At 37.4% G+C, this 22,729-nt stretch overlaps 3 protein-coding genes, 5 non-coding genes and 1 pseudogene across 11 annotated transcripts; 7 read left to right on the plus strand and 2 right to left on the minus strand.

Annotated features, from left to right (window-relative positions):
• The first annotated feature begins 844 nt into the window (after positions 1–844).
• Positions 845–3,866, plus strand: LOC128011144 (FK506-binding protein-like). The gene is made up of 3 exons (XM_052593271.1): positions 845–925; positions 1,133–1,533; positions 2,716–3,866. The coding sequence occupies exons 2-3, from the start codon at positions 1,153–1,155 to the stop codon at positions 3,466–3,468; spliced, it is 1,134 nt and encodes a 377-aa protein (XP_052449231.1). The 5' UTR covers positions 845–925; positions 1,133–1,152; the 3' UTR covers positions 3,469–3,866.
• Positions 3,867–5,641: 1,775 nt separating this feature from the next.
• On the plus strand, positions 5,642–5,715 carry trnan-guu (transfer RNA asparagine (anticodon GUU)). Its single transcript has one exon. It is a non-coding gene; the product is annotated as a tRNA-Asn (tRNA).
• Positions 5,716–9,319: 3,604 nt separating this feature from the next.
• Positions 9,320–9,393, plus strand: trnan-guu (transfer RNA asparagine (anticodon GUU)). The gene has a single exon. It is a non-coding gene; the product is annotated as a tRNA-Asn (tRNA).
• Positions 9,394–11,481: 2,088 nt separating this feature from the next.
• trnaf-gaa (transfer RNA phenylalanine (anticodon GAA)) lies at positions 11,482–11,554 on the plus strand. Its single transcript has one exon. It is a non-coding gene; the product is annotated as a tRNA-Phe (tRNA).
• A 327-nt stretch (positions 11,555–11,881) lies between these two features.
• ebp (EBP cholestenol delta-isomerase) lies at positions 11,882–13,531 on the minus strand. The gene is made up of 5 exons (XM_052594138.1): positions 13,364–13,531; positions 12,905–13,211; positions 12,775–12,811; positions 12,560–12,690; positions 11,882–12,439 (listed from the first exon to the last, which is right to left on the minus strand). The coding sequence occupies exons 2-5, from the start codon at positions 13,209–13,211 to the stop codon at positions 12,216–12,218; spliced, it is 699 nt and encodes a 232-aa protein (XP_052450098.1). The 5' UTR covers positions 13,364–13,531; the 3' UTR covers positions 11,882–12,215.
• A 289-nt stretch (positions 13,532–13,820) lies between these two features.
• On the minus strand, positions 13,821–13,892 carry trnah-gug (transfer RNA histidin (anticodon GUG)). Its single transcript has one exon. It is a non-coding gene; the product is annotated as a tRNA-His (tRNA).
• Positions 13,893–14,295: 403 nt separating this feature from the next.
• trnae-uuc (transfer RNA glutamic acid (anticodon UUC)) lies at positions 14,296–14,367 on the plus strand. Its single transcript has one exon. It is a non-coding gene; the product is annotated as a tRNA-Glu (tRNA).
• A 274-nt stretch (positions 14,368–14,641) lies between these two features.
• LOC128011580 (coiled-coil domain-containing protein 115-like) lies at positions 14,642–17,168 on the plus strand (annotated as a pseudogene).
• A 508-nt stretch (positions 17,169–17,676) lies between these two features.
• si:dkey-109j17.5 (uncharacterized) lies at positions 17,677–21,678 on the plus strand. 4 transcript variants are annotated; one of them, XM_052594135.1, is made up of 4 exons: positions 17,677–18,279; positions 18,486–18,617; positions 18,987–20,639; positions 21,508–21,678. In XM_052594135.1, exons 1-4 carry the CDS (start codon positions 18,259–18,261, stop codon positions 21,595–21,597), a joined length of 1,896 nt encoding a protein of 631 aa, XP_052450095.1. In that variant the 5' UTR covers positions 17,677–18,258; the 3' UTR covers positions 21,598–21,678. The 4 variants fall into 4 exon arrangements, with proteins under 4 accessions (XP_052450095.1, XP_052450094.1, XP_052450093.1 ...); XM_052594134.1 differs by having other exon boundaries at positions 17,679–18,279; positions 18,454–18,617; positions 18,987–21,678; XM_052594133.1 differs by having other exon boundaries at positions 17,679–18,279; positions 18,987–21,678.
• Positions 21,679–22,729: the final 1,051 nt, after the last annotated feature.

Below are 22,729 nucleotides of genomic sequence, written 5' to 3' on the forward strand. Positions count from 1 at the left end.
GCAAGTACATTAAGAGAGAAATGATCTGCCCCCCATTGAAGCAAGGCAATGCCGAGGGACAACGAGGAGGCTGGAATCAGCGGATCGTAAAGAGCGAGTTGGGGTGTAGGGGAGAAGCAGGTTACAGAGGTAGGGGGAGAAAGGCTATGCAGAGACTTAAAAGCGAGAAGGAGAATTTTGAATTTAATACGGTAAGCCACAGGAAGCCAGTGAAGATCATGCAGAATTGGGGAAATATGTGCAGAACGCTTGGTGTGGGTGAGTAGTCTGGCAGCAGAGTTTTGAATGTATTGTAATTTGGAAATGGAGCTAGCTGGTAAGCCAATGAAAAGTGCATTGCAGTAATCAAGACGTGAGGTGACAAATGCATGGATGACAGTTTCAGCATCTGAGATACTGATAAAGGGACAGAGCTGAGCGATACAACATAGATGAAAGAATGCCAATTTAGTGATGGAGTTAATGTGAGAGTGGAAAGATAGAGAGGAATCAAAAACTACATCAAGATTTTTAACAGTACTAGATGGTTTGATAAGAGAGCCGGCGATCTCAGAGGTGAAGTTAGTAGGAATTTTATTAGTGAGTGATGAAGGTCCAGTGAAAATAATCTCAGTTTTGTCCATGTTAAGTTTTAGAAAATTTTAATGAAGCCAATCTTTTATTTCATGCACACAAGCAGAGATTTTGCACATTTATCTTTCTATACACTAATAAATATTTCTTTGTACTCTAGAGTATGCATATCGTTAATTAGTCATGATTTTACCAGGGCGTATTGCATCTTCATTAAAACAAATTTCGCATAGTTATAAGAGAGTACAAATGTAAACTTCACACGCCGCACCTTTAGAGGGCGATGGAAGACCTTTAATGTGAGATATTTGCTGTAGAAGAAGAGACTCTGACAGCGACAACGAGCACAAAAGTAGGTAAACGGGTTCACAAATGTATGATATAATAACTGTTAGGTGTCATTGCAAAGGTTTTCTGTTTTAAAAAACGCATGCAATCTGAAGCTATAACTTAGATGCGCTAGGTTTAAAATGAAGACTTTTCATCACAGTGCTAACAGGTCCATTGATAGGCACCACCCATGTAGTCTGCGTTTAATTGTTTTCGTTGTTATGTTCAGGTCTTTTAAACCCCATCATCATGACAACAGTCCAAGTGCCTGCTCCAGTTCCAGGTGAGACGTCGTGGGTCTCCGCGTGTCCCGGGGGTCTGTGGGAGGTGCGCCGAAGGTGGCTTGGAGAAAGAAAACGAGGGGACATCACGCCGATGCTGGGCTCACTGTGTAAGGTCAAGGTGCGGCGAAGTACTGTTACAGAAGGAGAAACACAACATACTGCTTCTCAAGAGCAGGAATCAACAGCCAGAGTTGATTCAAGCGAGCAGGCTACCTCTCACCCGCGCTCGCAGGACTCTGTTCTGCAGCTCCCGCTGGATGAGTGGTGCTTGTTGCGCATGGGCGAAGGGCAGTGTGACATCACAGAGGGCTGCCTGGAAGGCATGAGGGCTGGAGAGATGTGTGAGGTGAGGGCAAAGCTAAAATACAGACTTAAACCTGGGGTGTCCAGTCCTGCTCCTGGACGGCCACAGTGCTGCAGAGTTAAATTAAATAAAGATTTTCACCCTAAATCTAAATCTTTATATTATTTTAAATAACTGCTTTCAATTTGAAAATATTTGATAATCTGATTTATTCCTGTGATCAAATCTAAATTTTAGAGCATCATTACTTCAGTCCTCAGTGTCACGTGATCCTTCAGAAATAATTCTAATATGCTGATTTGCTGTTCAATAAACTTTTATTATTGTTATTGTCTATATCAATATTTAAAACATTTAAAATACGAAAACTTTTTTCAGTATAAGTATAATTTAAGGAAGAAATTATAGAAATTAATACTTTTATTTAGCAAAGATGATTTAAATTGATCAAAAGAGATGATGAAGACACAAAATGTTAATGTTACAAAAGATTTCTATTTCAGATAAATGATGTTCTTCTGAACTTTCTAAAATTCTACTCAACTGTATTTAATAATAATAATAATAATAATAATAATGTTTTTTGAGCAGCAAATCAGAACATTAGAATGATTTCTGAAGATCATGTAACTGGAGTAATAATGCTAAACATTTGGCTTTGAAATCATAAAAATAAATTTCATTTTAAAATACATACAAAAAGAAAACAGTTCTTTTAAATAGTAAAAATATTTAACTGCTTTTGCTGTACTTTGGATCAAATAAATGCAGGCTTGATGAGCAGAAGAGACTTCTTTAAAGAACATGAAAAATTTCACTGCCCAAAAACTTTTGACTGGTACTGTATATATTAAGAAAGTTTTCCAGTGTTGTGGAATTGCACACATACACACTAGTCAAGCAGCCGTAATTACACAGAAAACTTGACTAAATATAATATTTAAAATACTTCACGCTTCTCTCATGTTTATATCTATGTGGTACAAGATTATCATACTCAAATCAATGTATTAAACAAGTTAGGTCAAAACAATGTACAATTAATAAAACAGTAGACAGATTATTATATTTAAATGTAATAGATTACGTTACTGACTACAAGCTTCAACATGTAATTTGTGTTCAGTAAAGAACTACATTTTGTTACTAATTTACCAGCACTGTGTGTTTATCATGGGAAAACACATCTCATCTATTAACTTTTTTTTTTTTTTCTTGGTGCAGTTTACGGTAAGTGCCTGGAATGCAAAGAACTCTAAAGCAGCAGTCAGTGATGCTAATGGTACCCAGACTGAAAACACAACAGAGCAGGGATCGTCTCAGCAGTCTGACTGCTTTACACTCCAGCTTCACTCTTTAACCCCTGGGCAGGAGTCTTGGCAGATGACACCCGGAGAGAAATGGTCTTGGGTGCTGTCTCACAAGCAAAGGGGTGGTCAGCGGTTTGGGAATGGAGATATCTGGGGTGCGACAGACTGCTACTGCAGAGCGGTGAAGCTGGCAATAACTATAAATGGCAAGACAAGAAGAAATGCCTCATCCACTGGATTTAAAGAAGCTGTGGATGGAGAGGATGATGATGATGATGCAGCTTTGACACCATGCTTTGATAAAGAAAATGAGCAGGCAGAAAGTGATGATGTCTCCATTCCAACTGACGAGGAGTATAAAACTGTAAAAGCAGAACTTCACTGCAATCTTTCTTTATGCCAACTCAAGTTAGGCCAGCTTGCTAAATCCAGAGACAGCAGTATCAAGGCCACTGAGCTGAACCCAAAGAGCACTAAGGCCTGGTACCGGCTTGGGCAAGCTTGCCTGCAGCTGGGCGAACTGGAGGAATCTCGCATGGCCTTTGGAAAGATTCTGGAGCTCCAGCCTGATTCTGCATCAGCTCGCACTGCTCTGAAACAAGTGAACTCCAGATTGAAGGACATGGACAGTAAACTCGGTCAAAGGCTGAGCAAGATGTTTAACTAGAAAATCACTGAAAGTTGGGAATAATAAAAGAGGAACATGGGCATATGTATAAAAATCATAACAATGGTAAAGTGCCCAGAAGTTGTTTTTGGTCTGTCTTTGTAGCTTAACTTCAATGTTTAAAACTTGGAGTATGTTTACTGTATCTTAAATGTTCAATGTTGTAATTTGTCAATGTTTAAAACTACATACACTTGAAAGTTGTGCAAAGTCATGATACTGCTAGGACATTTACTGAATGTACTAAAGTTTGGTTTATTTTTGTAAAATAAGATACTGCTTTGATGTTTTGTTCTAAAACATGTTTTCATTATGGATTTATAACTAGTGTAGAAAATGATCAAAAGCCAAGTATACTGCATTCTTGCATCAAGTGTCAATAAACAATGTTATTTTTATTTTCTTTTTCTGTTTTTATTGATAAAGTTAACAATATGAACAATTAAACAGAAGGCATAGCATTACCTATTTCAAACATGAAATTATATAATATTTCAGGGAGTTGGAAAATATTATCATATCTTATTTTTTTGTTGTGCTGCTATTGCAGAAAATATTCAAATCATACTATAAACAACTGAAAATCCATAAATCTTTCCATTTTAAGCGTTTTTAATGAGTTAATTTTGTAGCCAATTGAATCACGTTTTCCATAAAGAGGCAGCCAATCAGACGACGCCGCCTCTCATCCGTTAACTTACATTAAAAAAGCCTTAGATGAGCTGCTAGAGACAAAAACTACACGTTTGCATTTGCCAACTCTACAAAACAGGAGATAATTCGTGAGGTAAGGAGATTATTGTATAATAACTAAGTAAACCAATCGATTTTACAAAAATATTCCTTGATGTTGCTGCAGCGGTGAGTTGTGTGACGAGAACTAGCGCGTGAGAGAACTGTTGCGCAATTAACGGATTTATGATTAAATACCGTAGTAAACCATGTATCGAGCCGTAACAGAGAATATAAGTGAATGCTGCTATTAATGTAACGTTAGATTATTAATGTTTGATTGTAATCACGGCCCAGCACGGACAATAACCTGTTGTAATGGCGGCCCAGCGCGGAAATAATCCAAGACCGTACACGGGGCCTCGAACACGGTCTGCATGATCTGAGGAGGGTAACGTTATGCCAAATGTTTTAATAAGTGCAAATAGCGTGAAACTATATACGTTACAGGAATACATTCACTGTGTCCTGCTATCGTTTTTTAGCAATAATTAAAACTTTTGCTCATACTTCTAAAGCGGGATTTTGTAATTTGTTCGCCACTGCCTAAAAAGAAAATGGCTAAACGGAAATTGCAAAATAATAACTGTTTCCAAACTGCCGCCCCGCCACCGCCTTTTTATATAAAGCACTTTTCACCTCCACAGAACCCCGCTGGTCGAGTCAACGGGTTTTTGTCGGTTACTGAGAGAGTGAGGCTGATGATACACGGGACACGTTGTTTAGCATTTTTTGCCAGGCAACTTGTTTTGAGCAATGTTGCTTGGGCACTTTCTCTTTGAGAATGGTTAGCAATATGTTTAATCTGGATCCTTTAGATCGGTCGTGGGCCCTGTGTCTTGCCTGGAGGCCCAATGATATGATACTTGGGGCAGTGTTGCTGGGCAACATGAGACATGGGTCCCACGACCGATCTAAAGGATCCAGATTAAACCTATTGCTAACCAGTCTCAAAGAGAAAGTGCTCAAGCACACAGTGCAGCTATAAATAATATCTACAACGATGATAAACCAAAGTTTAGTTTTCAACACTTCGTAACTAAACCATACACGTAACATGCCACGTGGTGGCGTGACGTAAACAATTCTTTAATGATGAATCGAATGAATTGCTGAAATTAACATTTGGGTTCTGTAATTATTTCCCAACGTTTGGCAAGTAATCTTAAGATGCTGTGGTTTGAAAGTACATACAACCTGTACTCACTGTGGATCTGGGGAGCCATGTTATATAAATGGAAAATAAATGTTTTTCTCTATGCTTGTTTACAGGTAATACCCATAACCATTTGTGAACTATCTATAAAGGCGAGCACGCCAGACTCCTGCTAGAAGCAGTGGTATGTATGGATACAAGGTATGTGATTTCACAAATTCAGAAGAGAGTTCAGGGTGAAAAATGGTGGTACTCATAGAGGAATCGTTCAAGCTGGAGCCACAGGTCTCTGTGGCGCAATCGGTTAGCGCGTTCGGCTGTTAACCGAAAGGTTGGTGGTTCGAGCCCACCCAGGGACGAATGCTTTTGTTTTTATGCTTTTATTTTGTGTAATTAATCTTGCATTAACACAGCAACATTTATTCAGACATTGCTGTTGGGCCTTAAGGCGATTCACTAGCGATGTCTGTGCTCATTAATGAATGAACAAAAACGCTTCTGTTATTCTGAAAGGAATATTGATTTAAGTTTATACTATAAGGACATATCATAAAAAATATTGAACACTTAGGGTGGGTAGCACCAACAAGGATTAATTTAAATAAGGTTTAGAGCTAATCAAGGATTTGTTGACCTGGGTTTTATTTTAAATTAGAGTTGTTAACAAATCAGGGATAATAATTGTAACCTGTGATTTAAAACCTCCATCTATGATTTATTTTCTCTGCCATGATGATTTCACCATTGCAATTAAACAGGAACAATGTTAATATTCCTAATCCTTTGTTTACTACCAAACTCTCTTTCTGACATAATTTGCTCATCTCAATAACGGAAATAAACTTGTAAAATATCTGCTGTTTTAATAAACTACTGTTATTCAAATGGCTGCTCAAGCAATGAATACATTAAGGCAGTGCATATGGATTTCATAATCTTGGAAATATATTTATAGTATCAATTCATGGAGTATATCTTATGACAAAATTGCTGAGATAAGAGAAAACACCTGGAATGATTCACGGACCTCCGTTCGTGACCGCGCCGCCCTGTCCATTTGATCGCGGCCTAGCAGACTTGAGAAGGAGAGGCATGGCCACGATCATTGGCACTCACTTCATCATCACTTCTGCCATTAAATATTTCTGTTTTCTTTGTGGTACGCCAAGACGCACCGAGATGAGAGACTGATTCACATCCTGGACTCGATAGCAGACGCAAGTTTAATACGGGCTGCCAAGACCCTCAAAATCTGCTGGCTCTATGCACTTTTATCGTAATTTTTATTTGTGATGAACACCTCTCTGAGACATCACAACATGCCTTCTATTTTTTTTTTCATATATCAGCCACATGATTGTAACTGTAGGTAGGGGTGTGACGGTTAGTATATAACCGTGAGACCGGTGGTTATAGTTGAACACCGTCATTAGAACTCTATAACCGCCAAAACCGTGTCATTAAAATATTTTTTACAAACATTTTTTATCAAAAATTATTTTCATTTTTTAGATAGGATCATAAGATGCGCAATATATCGGGAGACATGGTTTTTATGGTAAATAAAACTCAGCTTAGGCCTATGCCTCCTACATTAGCATTAAATATCTTTGCTGCATCCTTTCTAGAACAGACAATGGCTTTTTTTTTGCGGCTCGCATCAGCAAAGCATTGCATCGCCATAGACCGCAAAACAACCAGCGGATGGCGGGCGGGTGCGGCTTTGAAATTTGCTCAAAAAACGTTGGCGCGGATGATGAGTTTTGTGACAGAACTCCTTAATAAACTGAGGTCTGAAATCTCTGCCCCTTTACCGATCAGAGCACGCGCTGACACGGAGTTAACCCGCTATCTCCAAGAACAACCAATTGACTCTATGGCAGATCAACTACACCGCTTTTTTTTAACCGCGACAGCCCTACAAACAGGTAAACGTTCCACAAAGGGCCTAAAACTAACTTTTTGCCACACCTGCCAATGGCCGGTGGCATGATTAAATTTACCGGCCAATTTTTTTTTTTTTTTTTTTTAACGACCATGCAACTGCCAGTTATTACTAATACAATGACTTAACATATTTTAAAAAAATTTGTCCTGCTGGTGCATTTTCCCTCAATTTTCCCTGTTAATTATTGCCATTTAACATTACAGTATAACTGAAAGCCATTATTTGCAATATTTAATAGACTCTGAAATGTATAACTTTTAATTTAAAGCTGCAGTCGGTAACTTTTGACGCTCTAGCGGTTAATAAACAGGACTGCTTGTGTCTTGCAGTAGAATATTGTAGCCGGAGCTACTTGGCTCTGTTTATGACTATGAAGAATCACAAAGGTACTAGGTTACTCCACCGCGGTACCTACCCGAAGCAATCTAAAGTAGTCAGAATATAAACACTTATTATAGGTGCACCCTGGTGATTCAGGACAAGCTAAAAACACGGTTTGGAAAATGGATTCATTCATAGTGATGATGCACGTTATTCTGTGACTCCTGTACCAGCTGTTTTGAAGGAAGATCAATGTTCACGACAAAAAAAAAATATGTGCAAACTGTAATTAATCAGAGATCAGTTAGTTCCTCACTTTTCCCACGGACGCCGAGATCGTTCGCTTGCTTCAGTGAAAGAATAACGTGCCCTGATCGCTTATTATATACATTTTGTAAATTTTGAACACAAAAAAAAGTTACAAAAAAAAAAGTCACATTAAATTTATTATATATGCATAAACTATACAAATTAATCTTTATTCAAGATATAAAAGTTCATAAGCAGCTGGAACAATCCAAGGATTTCTCTTTTGTTCTTTTATTTACTTCAATCAGACTTCAGGCGGTTTCACTTCAAAATCAGCGCTGTCTATTGTATACCTGATGTACATGATGCAGATCTAACACACATCTGATTTTCTCCCAACTCTTTGCGATCATTCAAGGCGTTAAAACTCATTTAAGACAATGTTTACAAGGTAACTCGCCAAAACCGTGTATTTAGACATAATTGTGTCTGTTGAAGCGCTACTTTGTGCACTGTCTGAAGCGGATCAGCGTCTGTGTACAGCCGAACGCGCAGCCTTTCAAACTATAATTTACTGCGGTGTTTAGGTGGCTTAACCCCAGATTGTGTCGCCGCATTATCGGGTTATAAAGAATAAAGAAGGGAAAGGTTAATCTTCTGAGATGAAGCAGCAATATCTTTTAGGTAAAAGCATTTAGAATTGTGTTTAGGGACAAGCTGGCCATCACTGCTCTGATCTTATCAGTCAGTGTGAATCATATTATTTGATTCGCTTTCGTCGCTTATGACAGAACCCTAATCACGATAATAGTGTCTTCGGAAAATATTATTATATTTATTATTTTCATGTAGGCCATTGTTGCACATCTCAAATCCATGTATTAAAAATGTTGCTCTCCACGTAATGGCGTGACTTTACTCGCATTCATTATTAAAGAGCAACATCTAGTGTCAAGCTTAGAGTAACTACAACTACTGTTATTTATTAAAATGATTTTTTTTTATTAATATGAAAATGTAAGTTTAATTAAAATGTTTTTTTTTGTTTTTGTTTTGTCCTTGATTTAAAAAAATTCGTTTAATGGGTTAAGACTTTTGTTTTGTTTTTTGTATGGCTTTGATTTGATTAGTAGTCCGTGATTACTGGCAGCTGTGACTTGCTGTTTAAGAAAGCAACCTCTTTTAGTAAAAAAAAAAAAATGAAAACATGCACTGAGCCATTTAATATTGCCCAATGGTTGATTTTGAAGGAATTCATGATTTCCAGTGTTGCACATTGACAGCGGCCTCCTGGAGGTCTGTGGACAGGCGATACCTTTTGGTAAACTTCGGAAATTTCCTATCTGGCAATGTCTTCCTAATGTGTGATTTTGTTTTTGATGCAGATTTTCAGACAGGAAACGTGTTTCTTCTTGAGGAAATAGGCCAAGCAATGCAACCACGAGGTCTCTGTGGCGCAATCGGTTAGCGCGTTCGGCTGTTAACCGAAAGGTTGGTGGTTCGAGCCCACCCAGGGACGTTAAATTTTCATTTATTTACAAAAAAATATTTGTAACATATTTTTTATTTTTATTTTCAAATATATTAATTATTTGAGTAATTAATGTGACTGTTATATAGACTGCTATAGTAGCAACCTAATAAAGTATGTTACTAAATGTCACTTTTTTTTTTTTTTGTACAAACTGAAAGGTCTGCACTCTGCAGTTTTTTTTTTTTTACGTCTTTTCAAGTATGTACCTTTTTAAAATGTAGTGTGTTTGAAAGATTTTCAGTTTGATTTGACATTTCTAAGCTTTTGCATTCATATTCTAAACAATAGATATCAAATAGAGCAGTGCAGTGATCACATATTTTTTACCAACAACAAGGAAGTTATGATCACTCAGTTTCCCTTGACAAAAACCCAATAGGATTTATTCATTGGTTTTTGGATTATTGCAGGCTTTGTGACCAAAAAAATAATGATTCTTAACACATTTTGTTCGTAATAATAATCTTTACAAATAAACTTTATATGCACTTTGAAGCCAAAGTAAAGAAGAAAAATGTAAATGTTGGCTATAACAAGCTAAACCACGTTTGCATGACTTTACATGACAACTCGGCTTCCAACAGCTCTTTAATTAAAAATATTTGTCATTTAAAGTTACAATTAATTTGCAATAGTATGATTGTAAACACAATGAGGCTGTGAAAGTAGTTAGATAAGTTTACCTGTTTGTTATGATGAACAATCTCTAGTCCAAGTAACCGCTTAAAAAAAAAAATCAATGATGTACTTTATATTGCAGAATAAGGTGTGGAAAATCTTGAGTTTGTGTTAACCATTCAAATAACACATTCAAGACAATGGAACCCATTTGTGTTTTTTGCAACAACAAAAAACAAACAATAATTTCTCATCTCTGTCTGCGGTGTATGGTACGTAGACAAAGCTTCACTTGAAATAGACTAATACTTTGTAATATCAGATATCTTGTTTAGTAGATTTTTTTTGTTATCTTGAGCATGAAGTAAAACAAAAAGACAAAATGAACCTTAACAATTATTAATTTATGATAGGAATTTATTCAATGTAGCTCATTTCTGAGGTCTGCTTTAAAGTTTAAACCTTATGGAAGAGCGGCCTCTTGTGTTAAACTCTGAGTAAAACTGTAACATTTAAGTTCGACCCTTGCTTTTCCTGAAGAGGGCGATAGAAGTTCACTATTGGGAGATTCCATTGCCTTTGCTTATGGTAACCAGAGTTTACCAAACAAAACAGGTCACCAATGGCGACAGACTGACTGCTTTTGAAAATAATACACAAGTGTAATGTGACATTTAATGCGAGGTAACTAATATTATAATGATTACTGTAAAACTCTGCAATAAACCATTGAGAGTCGTTTTTGTATAAAAAAAATCTTATTTAAATTGGCATGATGATCTTGAATTTAGTGAAAAGAGGTGGTGGTATGTATAATTTACTGTACTATGATGGCATAGGTTGTAGGTGGATAAGTTATTCCCTTTTAAATCACTGGGAGAGCTTATCTGCTCCTAACAGTTACAGAAAACCGACTTCACAACACGAGTCCAGATCTACAGGTGACCAGTTTTTCAAGTGTTCAGAAACCACTGGCTGCAAAAAAAAGAGAGAAGAGGTTATGAGGATTTTGAGTAAAAAGCATGAATATTTGTTTGTGTTTAGATCATGTCTGTATGGAAATACAAAGCCCATGTGGTTGTGGAGTGAATGTCCTACTTGTTGATTTTGGCACAACTTGGCTCCCTACAAAGAAGTGGTAAGTGTTGAAAAGATCTTCTGTAAAAACCTAAACCTACCTTTGTCTATAAACTGTCCGAGTTGGAGTGGCAGCCATTTTTAACCAGATCTCCACAAGATCCTGCCCACAATAGTATGACACAACTGTAAAGCTGAAGTTCCCTTAAAAGTGAAGTTCTCTTAAAGGTGCAGTAGGACAAATAAATTCATGTTTATCTAATTCAAAAATAGAAGTGTGTAGCTTCTTTCAAAAACGAAGATGAAGTGTGGTGATATTGCTGTGAAATGGTGTTCACCCACCAAAAATTATGGCTTCAGTCCAGGGGGGTATTCATAGCCGAAATAGCTCAGTTGGGAGAGCGTTAGACTGAAGATCTAAAGGTCCCTGGTTCGATCCCGGGTTTCGGCATTTTGACTTTTCATTGTCTTGAAAAAGTACTATACGTTTAACAAAAATGATTTGTATGATTTCAACATTAAAAAAATCTTTTTTTTTTTTTTTTTTTTTTAAACGCTAAACACAAAGCAATTCTGTGTATTTGCTAATTGGTATGTAGTTAAATTTGATATTGTCCAATATTCAACACCATCAAATTAAAAAAAGAAAAGTTTCTTTCACCAAGAAAGACAGGATTAGAAAAATATAGTCTTATAAAAAAAAAATCAGATTAGGCTCACTTTATTGTCTCATTGTGTGTGTTTTGAAATGTGATAAAACGGCCAGGAGACAGTGATATAAGGTGTGGAATATTTAATAAAATCTCAGATATAATCATTTGATTACAGAACACAATATAACAGTAAAGGCACCTGAGCAGAGAGAACCGATACAGTGCAACAGTGTCATAAAGACACACAGGTAAATATAAAGCAGCCCTGCTGGAGTTTTATTGTGAGCATTTAACCATTTTTCTTTTCTGTTATAAGTATAACACATTACACTTAAGACATTTTTCATTTTCTTCCAGGAATGACACAAATATATTATTTCCACATATTGTATACATTCCCATGTATTGTATACAGTATTTCAGTATTTTTTTTCAACATCCCTTCTTCTTTCTACTGCTCTAGCTTCTTTTAGACTTTCCTTTAAGTGCTGCTTTATCAAACATGGATTGACAGGCAGATAGCTGACACCACGAGTCCATTATAAGAATGAAAGGAATGACAATCCACAAAATATTCATAAACACAAAGTAGAACCAGAAATAGATGGGGTGACCATATTCGCTGTGAATATATCCATCTCTGTGCTCAGTGAAGAAATAGAGGACTGCACCATACAGCTGACCTGAAAGTAATGGTGGATGTTGAACTTAATTGTGCCTTTTAACATACTTTATAACATGCATACTTAATGTGGAAAAAATAACTTTGCACATATTTTACAGTGCATCAAAACATATCTTACCTAGAGATACAATAAGTTGCAGGACAAATCTGTAAGAATGATTATACAGGAAGGCCACAACAATCCATATACTAAAGGGACCCCACAGGCACGCGGTCACTGTCTCCATGCTAACGGTGAAATTATCTGCTCTAGAGAAAAGATTCCATAAAAGGAGGTTAGATTCAATGCATAGACTCATTTTTAATGCACAAACAAGCATGTGTATAACTTACATTGCATATCTGCTGTCTCCTTTGGAATATTCTTTCCCTGTAGAGGAAAACAAGCATTTTTGGTATTCAAGGGTTGTTAACGGAACATTTTCAAACTATTTTAGTCAAATAGACTTTTAGCCCCACTCACACAGTTGAGAAAGGAAACTCTGGTCTTCGGGAATGATGGTGTAGTATAAAGAGAACCATCCCTCAATGACCCCATGGATGAAGCCACACACGGTGAACCAGCACAGAGCTAACCTCCTCCCTCCACTGAGTCTGCTTCCAGACACCTTACGGCCAGTCAGTGACCAGGTGGCGAGCAGCAGTATCCCGGACACAGAGAACAGGAATATGAGAATCTCTGACATTGAACGGTCATTAGCCACATAGTTGGGAATGGACAGGTTGCGTGGCCAATAGGGATGAGTTATAGTGTCTGCTTCCTTCAACATCTGTAGACATGGAAGAAAGATATGATGGAGACAACATTTTACAAATAGTAGCATTAGTAAAACTGTCCATCTGGAGATACAGATCTTTTATTTAATGCTAGATAACTTGGAAATAATACTACATGGAAATTACTTAATATGTCTGTACTTACTCTGATGAGTGGTGAAATGTCCTAGAAATGTGATTATTTCCTGCGTTTCTCTTTGTTTAATATAACTGTCCTCTTGGAGGTGGTGAGTTAAGCAATGAAGTGCTCAAATCTGCTCTTTGAAACTACATTATCAAATTGCACAAACATCGCGCCACCATGTCACATCCCACGTGTTTCACGCTGCCCAATCACTAATAGGTTTTGTGAGAAGAACAGCCCATCGTGAAATGTACTCGGCTTACAGTTGGATAATCTCCTCGGAACATGCATGTCGTCACATGTGATAGCGAAGTGTGTATATGTTGGTGAAATATATAACACATTTTGTAAATTAATACGTTTTGTCTCGTAAATTGATCTAAGCGTTGCTAGATAAAGTGATGACTAAAATAAATGGAAGCTCCAAAGTTAAAAACAAAAAAGCACACCCCTTAGCCGCGTGATAGGGACTTATCCCTGCCGTGACCCGGATTCGAACCGGGGTTGCTGCGGCCACAACGCAGAGTACTAACCACTATACGATCACGGCGAGCTAGCGGAGGTGATGGACGCTGATGGTGGAATTGGGCATTAATAATTGTACATGTACTTATGGCGATCGTTTTCTTTTTGTAATATTTTCTTCGTATTATTGTGTTGACATGCACTCATTCTACCTTTTCTAGCATGGGAATCACTTGAGCACGAAAATAGATAATTTCCGATCATAAACAACGCAGCATGTTTGCATCTTTACGGAGGCTAGTAAAAATAAAGAGAAACTCTGCCATGTATCTTTAATAATTGAAATCTGCTGTGCTGGATACGACATTAAAATGTTTAACAGGAATGATGGACACTATAAAGTCTGGACTTTTGTGTTTAAAAAAAAATTATGTACATATGCAAATATTATAATAATAAAATAGTTTGCTATAAAATTAGTAAATATCTCCCATATGGTCTAGCGGTTAGGATTCCTGGTTTTCACCCAGGCGGCCCGGGTTCGACTCCCGGTATGGGAAGTAATTGTTTTCTTTTCAGCGTGAATAACATGAATGCACAATATAAGAAAGTTTTATTTTAATTTTTTTTAAGAATTCGAATCGCTACAATAAAAAGCCACAAGCGAGTTAAGATTACACACAAAACACACAGTGTGAATATTGATTACACAATTCTTCACTCATATTTTTTGGGAAAAATAACGTTATAGGTGTGCTTAAATGAGCATGCAACATACATCCTGTAAAATATAAAGAATTCACAGAATTAATTATATACTACGCAATCTCTACGTAACAGAGTTAGCTGATGTCATGTGACTTAATGTCACGTGACCCGTAAAGGTTCTCCAAAACTACTCTGATAGCGTTCAGCAGGAATACATCTCTTTTCATTCTTCATTAAGTTGTTTATTTTCTGCTGTTTATTGGTGTTCAGTTCTGTTTACTCAGATAAAACGACAGAAATGCGTGTTGATCAAGAGCTTCGTTAGGAAAAGCAGTTGCTGCTTTTCATGGACCAGCTCGAGGCTTTGGAGGAGAAATGACATAAACTTAATTCCCTTATAGAGGAGGTGAAACATTCAGTTACACTTAATTAGACTGAGCACATATTAATATTAATTAATACTGGGAATACAATCCAGCTTGTTTATAAATGCGTATTGTAAACAGAAACATTTTCATTTGTAATCTGAATATAATTCCATTAATTATTTTAATACAGGGATGGTTTTCAATTGCCAAAGCTCGTTATTCAATGGGAAATAAGCAGGTCTCTGCTCTGCAGTACGCTAGTGAGATGGAGGCGCTTGTTTATGTTGAAACCAGGTCTGTATCATTCATCACAAGCAATTAAATAACATTAGCTTGTGCTTAAAACTCAGTCATTTACCTCGATCCGTGTGCTTGTCTTATAACAGTGTGTTGGAAGATGAAACAGCTGAGTTTAAATGTGAGCGGAAAGAGAATAAAACAGAACGGAAAAACAACATGATAGAAGACATTGGAGTGAAAGAGACCGGTATGTCTTTCCACATTGTTGCAGGGCTCTCAAGTGTCACGCATTGAGCGTGACAGTCACTCATTTCGGTCTTTTGTCACGCACTCCCGCCACACATTGTATTTCTCACGCAGAAAAACTATTTATAATATATTTAATATGCCGCAGCGCCCAAAAGTTATCTGGTCGCGCCGCTCTCACTATGGAAACCGGCAGGAATCAAGCGCGTCTCCCCTGGAGTTCTTAATCGAGCCTGCCACTTATCAGCCAATCAAAAAAAAAGAAATAGGCTACACAATAGCCAATCAGAAAATAGCACTATTGTATCTGGGTAAGATTTAACGCAACAACCAATGAAAAAAAAAGCGTCCTGGAATTGTTCACCATCTTCCTCGTTCACCCACAGAGGAAACCACTGGAGCTCCGAGCATCACTTTGAGCACAAAGTAATGATCCCCTGTTACAACAAATTCACAACTTGTTTGACACAAACAATGACAACTTGACTGCTGTTAGAGAATGTTTCCCAGATAATTAGCATCAGTTTTTCATGAGTGTCTGTTACTTAGCCAACAGTTTTACAGCCTGTTCACTGACAACATCTGCTCAGAACAAGTAACCTTAGTCTAGGCCTAGTCAAATTTTCGTTATCACACGATGACCGACATATTGTCACCTTATAAATATATCTCTCTCCAATAGGCTTAATAATTTTATTAGCACTAAATTAATTAAAGTGTATTGCATAGTCGATGTTATAGGTCACTTTTAAAATCATGTCATATTTTATAATTATATAATCCTGGCCATGGATGCATTAATCATTGCATCTGTCTTTTTATAAATTTTTATCAAATTTTATAATTGGAAATTGAATAAACACTTTGTATTTGGTTAAATTGTCAGTGTCATGTTTCAAATATTTTCTTCTGGGGGTTCGGGGTTCGGGGTGCGGGGGGGGGGGGGGGTCACTCTTGTCTGTCTTCAAAACTTGAGAGCCCTGTTGTTGCATATCTAATATTAAACATGTAGGAGCCTAAACTGTAATTGTTTGATTTTTTTTGTTGATGACAACATTATTTAAATTTCAGGTTTTAGACGGGGTATAAATACCATACAAAAGGGGTTTAAAGAGGAGGAACAGGAGACAGACCCTAATGCAAAAGCAAAGGCAGAATCATCCACACCAGAGCACAGCGATCCTTTAAAGTGGTTTGGAATCCTTGTGCCACAAAATCTGAAACATGCTCGGTCTGCTTTTAAGGAGGGTGAGCTATTTTGTCTTTTATATAAATTGTTTGCTTATGCTTTATTTAAGTTCATCCTTCCCTAGTGTACCGATGTGCTGCACATTTGCTGTGAGGCCTATATTTGAAGTTTTATTTCAGCATCTTTTATTTGTTATATTATCTTTTGTTCTTTCTTTTATTTTATTTTTGTTAATTATATTGCTTGTATTCTGGGTTTATTGAAAGATTAATAATTTTTAAAAACACATGTCCCCCCCCAGTCATCACTCTCTCGGCAGAAATCGCATCTCTACAAAGTGCAATACTTGCTACATGAAAAGAGATGCAGGCACAGATGAAGGAGAAGCAAGAAAAGAAAGAGACTCAACCGGAAATAAAAAAAGAATAACTGTGACCTTACTCACTTTCATCTATAATCTTTATTTATTGAAATTTTGAAACTTTTGTATAAACATCTCAATTGCCCTCTGTTGAATAAAATGAAATGTTTGTGACATGTCAAGAAATCACTGAAAACACTCTTATTCTATGAACAATGTTGATTTCTAATAAAAATATCTTTGATTATCTGTATTGTCTTTTCAACTTAATTTTGTCCTTTTAAATGTAAATAGTCCTGCAATCATTATTTATCAGATATTTCATGTGTCACCTTTATTTGTACAGTGGTTGTTACAATACAGATTGTGTTGAAGCAGCTTCAAAGCGAAAGACGGGAAAAATAGCATTAGAAACTCGACTGAGGGAACTGTTCATATAGTTCATATAGTTCTCAGGTTTCAGCGGGGATTTTGATGTCAAGAAAAGTTAGGTAGATACTAGATAGACAAGAATTATATTTGGCATGTTTACTTAAGTTTTGCTTGAATTCAAGAAAACATCTTATGCGTATGTAGCTTGGCATTGTTTAATCTAACACATTCCTGCTGTGAAGCAGCTCTAAAAGTCATTTTAGTGTTGGTTCAGGTACAATCCAATACCAGTCTGAATTTCATTGAAATCTATGTTTATAATCTATATTAGTAAATAAAAAAAAGCATTGTTCTAGTCGTTTCTAAGTAGCTAAATAATATCTGTCAGATAATTAAAGTGCATAGCTAAATGCATGTTCGTTTCCATTTTAAATTGAACAATTTGTGAAAGGTGGGAAGTTAATTGGGTATGTGTTAGATTAAACAATGCCAAGCTACATACGCATACCTGGAAGATGGTTTCTTGAATTGAAAAAACTAAAAAAAAACATTTAAGTGGAAAACGTGCACGAGCAGTAAGTATCAGGCGCGTCCTCGCCTCTTCTTGTCTGAGCAATAAAATAACATTTAATCACTGCATTGAATTAACGTCCATAACGAGAAACACACACATCTCCTGTTCTTTGTTGTGTTTTTTTTTTATAAGCCTTGTATAAATCTGTAAGCGTCTCACGAATAAAATCCAAATATTCTGAGGCGGAATGGTAAATAAATAAATATATTCCCCATTCATCGTCTACTTCCTGGTGTTCATCGGAAAAGAGCTGCTAGCGGATAGCGATGTTTACGGTCGGATCTGACACCGGGCATCATATCGTTTGCGCGACCGCGTAGATTTGACGGACGTCATTCTTTACGTTTTTACTGAGACGTGTAACCGAGAAGATGTCTTCACAATGACAGGACGATGCAATCAGTGTCAGACCAGGTGATCACGCTATCTCAGTCAGATTACTATCCTGTTATCTCTATGATGAGACGAGGCTATTAACATTGAATCTCAAAAGCTAGACTAATATTTGATAAAAACGCAAGAGGATATAGCATTGTTCTCGTTTGTAAGTGTGTTACTCTTACTGTATTGTTACTCATATCGTGGAAGATTTAAGATCACTGATGGCGTCAAAATCTAAGGTGTCCATTCTGGATTACTTCAATATCGTCTGTGAGGGAGAAAATGGCAAGATTGAATCTAACTGCAAAGCTTGTGGCACAAGGATTCAGGCTAAACGGACAGTTACTTCTAACTTTGTTACACATTTAAAGGTAGGGTTCATTTTTTTATGTTTTGTATCTAATAACATGACAAATGTGAGTGGTTTAACAATGCAAGGCCACTATTCAGGTTTATTGAAATGTAAAAACTAATTAAAATTGTAATTTTTAATTTTAATTTTAAACAAATATTAATAAAAAAATAATAATAATTCAATATTTTTATAAAATGTGCTGTGTTCAAATGCAATTTTTGTAAAGTTGGTTTATGATATACAAATGACTGGAAATGTCAAAGAAGTTCAATATCCATAAAGTGCAAGAACCTTCAATTTTCTGCTCTTTGTGTGTGTTTTGTTTATATGATCATGTATTGGGTTCTATATGTAATTCACCCGTATATAATTGTCACATTCACAGCGCAAACATCAGGCCATGTATGATGAGTTTGTGAGGAAGAAAGATGTGAAAAGGGAGGCAATGCAGATGTGTACTGGCCCTCCAAGTGGCAGAGTGATCTCTCAGAGTGGTGCTGGAATGAACAAGTTTGACTACAGTGACCCTCGCCAGTCCCTAATTTCAGAAGCCATTGCCAAGATGATCATCCGAGACCTGCAGCCGGCACAGATAGTGGAAAATGAGGGTTTTCGGGAGCTTCTTCAGCTACTGGAGCCCCGTTACATACCAGTACCATGCCATTATATACAACAGCAGCTCCTGCCAGCCTACGTCACCCAAGTCCAACTAGCCGCCAAACAGGCTTTAAAAGGAGCCGAGTCCTGCAGTGTGACCCTTGACCTGTGGAGCTCTGTGGGTCATAACACTAGTGTTGGGTTTCTTGGAGTGACTTGTCATTTCATTAACACAGACTGGCATATCAGATCCGCTCTTTTGGCATGCTTACCTCTTCCAGACCACAGCAACACTCAGCAAGTGCTCAGCGAATTTGATGAGATCTCTGAGTCCCATGGCATCTCTGGCAAAGTGTTCAGAGTCGTTGCAGACTTGTCGCCCTGTGAAAACAGATCAGCTTTTCGTCTTCCTGGGTTCAATCTCGTTAGAAATGGTGAAGAAGATGAGGAAGATGGTAGCGATGAAGAGTCCAGTGCAGGGGAAGCCAAAGACGCCATTAGTAGCAAAGAGAACAACAAGTCTTTAGATCAGTGTCTTGGTCGAAGTAGGATAGACTGCTTTGCTCGATTACTAGCTCAGTGTGTTAAGGAAGGAGTTTGTGGTTCCCCTCAAATATCCATTCCTCTAAACAAAGGAGCCCACCTGTATAACTACATAATTGCTACAGTGGCTCCTGAAAAACTTGTCCAAGTGTTCGGCTCCAGCACCTCAACAAATTGGCAAAGACCCTCATCCACATACAAGTGGAATGCTCAGTTAAAAATACTACGGCAAATGGTAGAGTCAATGGATTTTCTTGAAGACATTGTGGATAGACATGACCTTGTCCTCAGTAACTTAGAAAAAGCAGAGCTACGGGAGCTGGTTGAAGTGTTGGAGCCTTTTGAGGAGGCCTCAGACATGGTCCAAGGAGACAAGCACGTGTCCATCAGCCTAGCCCTGCCCTGTGTGCTAGGTCTGCGCAAGCACCTGGCCGAGGTCGTTACTCACCAGTGCTCTGGGATCGTGATGGCATTGTCTCAAGCTCTGGACCGCAGACTGGCAGGCATTCTTGAGGACCCGCTTTATGTAACAGCCACCACCCTGGACCCACAGTTCAAGCTGTCCTGGAGCAGTGACAGCGACTGGCACAAACAGGTGCTGCTGGAAGAGGTTGGAAAGCATACTCGGCCTTTGAGTCCACTAGAACATCACTCAGAGGCCCAGCCGTCACCGTCCAAACGCTGCAAGCTGTTCTCTTTCATTAAGCAGAGGCCGACCACTCAGGCCAAGACTGTGGAGCAGGAGCTGTCCACATATCTCCACGAAGAACCCACAGACGAGGATCCACTACAATACTGGAAACGCAAGTCCATCGACTTCCCCCTACTCTCACAAGTAGCCAAAAAAGTTTTTACTGTGCCAGCAACAACCACATCAGTGGACCAGATATTTAACATGGTTAGTAAGACACTCAGACCAGAGCAATGCCGACTTCTGCCAAAAAATCTGGACACTCTGATTTACCTAAAGGCTAACTATAGGATACTTTGGTCCTAACTGCAAAGAGAGCTATTTTCTATGGATTTTCTTTTTACAGATATCACACCAAACACCTCAAATGCAAAATGGGGATTGTGCCTGATATTTGTCTAGCTATAAAGAACAGTGCATTTACCCCAAAGTAAACAAAATACTGTTGTCAGCTAATACAATTTTTCTTTTTAGGTACAAAAGTTACGCATAAATTAGATTAAGAAACTATTACGAGTAACAATTTATAATAACTTTTTTCTATCTATCTATCTACCTATCTACTTACTATTTGAAAATATAATGGAATCTAATGAAAATGAAAGTTATTATAAAATGTTAACCTATTATGACTCATTATCTGATGCTGGTTGCCTTTATTGAAGACTTATAAAACATTATGTTCTGTCAACTCACTTTCTTCACCCAAAACTGCAACAAGATCATACAAGTGCAGTGCATACTGTACTTATTATTGATTAAGTGTTAAGTATTTACATAACAATTTTCCTTCACTATCAGCATGACCAAGTACCCCAGAAAATACACACTTCTTGTAGCCAAATGCTTTCTTAAAACACCTTTAAGAAAAAGAATAGTACATTTCCAGCTAAATTAAACAATGTTATGAAACATTTAGTGTATAATAGTTAGCTTTATATTAATCTAAGGAAAGAACTGGTCAAATAGAGTTACTGTGTAGCTGACAGGCTTTTTGTGTGGGCTCTTTGTGTACAAAACCCACAGGGTAGAAAGCTGTAGGCAGGTTCTGTAATTGAAAATAATTACATTTCAGGCCTATGGGGAATCGGAGAACACTGATGGTGGACTGCAGTCTCTCGCTGGCAGGACTGAACCGAGAGCAATCAAGCCTGTGGGATATTAACAAGAGTTGTTGTGCATTAAGGACCTTTTGTTATGAAAAAGACATTTCCATTTCAGTAAAAGTGTTTGTTATCAAACCTGACATGTTGTCCTGTGATAACTGCTGGGTCAAAAAATAATATGCCAAAGGTCAAGCAATTTCAAGGTCTTTATAGCACAATCACTGATGTCAGTGTGTGCATTTACAGTTATAAGTACAGCACGCTTGTGCATCTCAACAGAGTTTATGCGTGCTTGTATTCTGATCATGTGGAGAAGAAAATAGCAAAAGGACCTTCAATCAATAAACTCAATTTCAAACAGATTGATGTATAAGGCGGGGCAGCACTGCTGCAGTGCAGATATAATAAACATTTGTGAGTGTGTGTATGTGAATCCTGATTTCAGTTTCCCACTCAGTCTCAGTGGGGCTACAGTATCAAATTCTGGGTAACATTGTACTTGCAATTGCATTTTCTGTTTGTGCACACATAATTTGCAATGTCTGTCTAATTTTAAATGGAACCGCAAAGTCCATTTGACATTTAATTTTCAACATGCATGCAGGAATGTCCCAGCCATATTGAAAGAGCAATAGCAGTGGCTCTGATTGCAATTTAAGTTCCTCATTAACTTTACATCAGTGTACTACTGTATGTATGTGGTGGATAAAGTCAGATATATTACCAGTATATTTTCCTTCCATTTACATTGTGATGGATTAACCAGAATATCAGACAAAATATGGCAACTCAACATATGTGAGTCAAACAGCCTAGTTGATGAAGTAAATATTACAGATTTTTTTATGATGGAATAACACCTATTTCACATACTATTTTTAATAAAGGTAGGCAATACAGTAAGCTAATATCTTGAACATTGCCTGAACTTTTGGACTTTCCCTGGTTTCCCAGCTGGCAAAGATTCAAGATTGTGTAAAAAAAATAAAATTCTGGCAGGGAATAAGTAACACAGTACTAACGACTCGAATGGGTAGAGTGGGGGCATAAGCACTCTGCACAGGAATCTAACCTTAAAATTCGCTGCATTTCACAACTGTGATTGTTATCTTCTTCAGAGTGAGTCAGTTCCTCCATCACAACATCTTAAGTGTCTGTAAATGGTAACAAAGATTGCTCATGGGTCGGGGA

The sequence above is a fragment of the Carassius gibelio genome, chromosome B23 (assembly GCF_023724105.1).
Source record: "Carassius gibelio isolate Cgi1373 ecotype wild population from Czech Republic chromosome B23, carGib1.2-hapl.c, whole genome shotgun sequence".
In the NCBI taxonomy this organism is placed as follows: Eukaryota; Metazoa; Chordata; class Actinopteri; order Cypriniformes; family Cyprinidae; genus Carassius; species Carassius gibelio.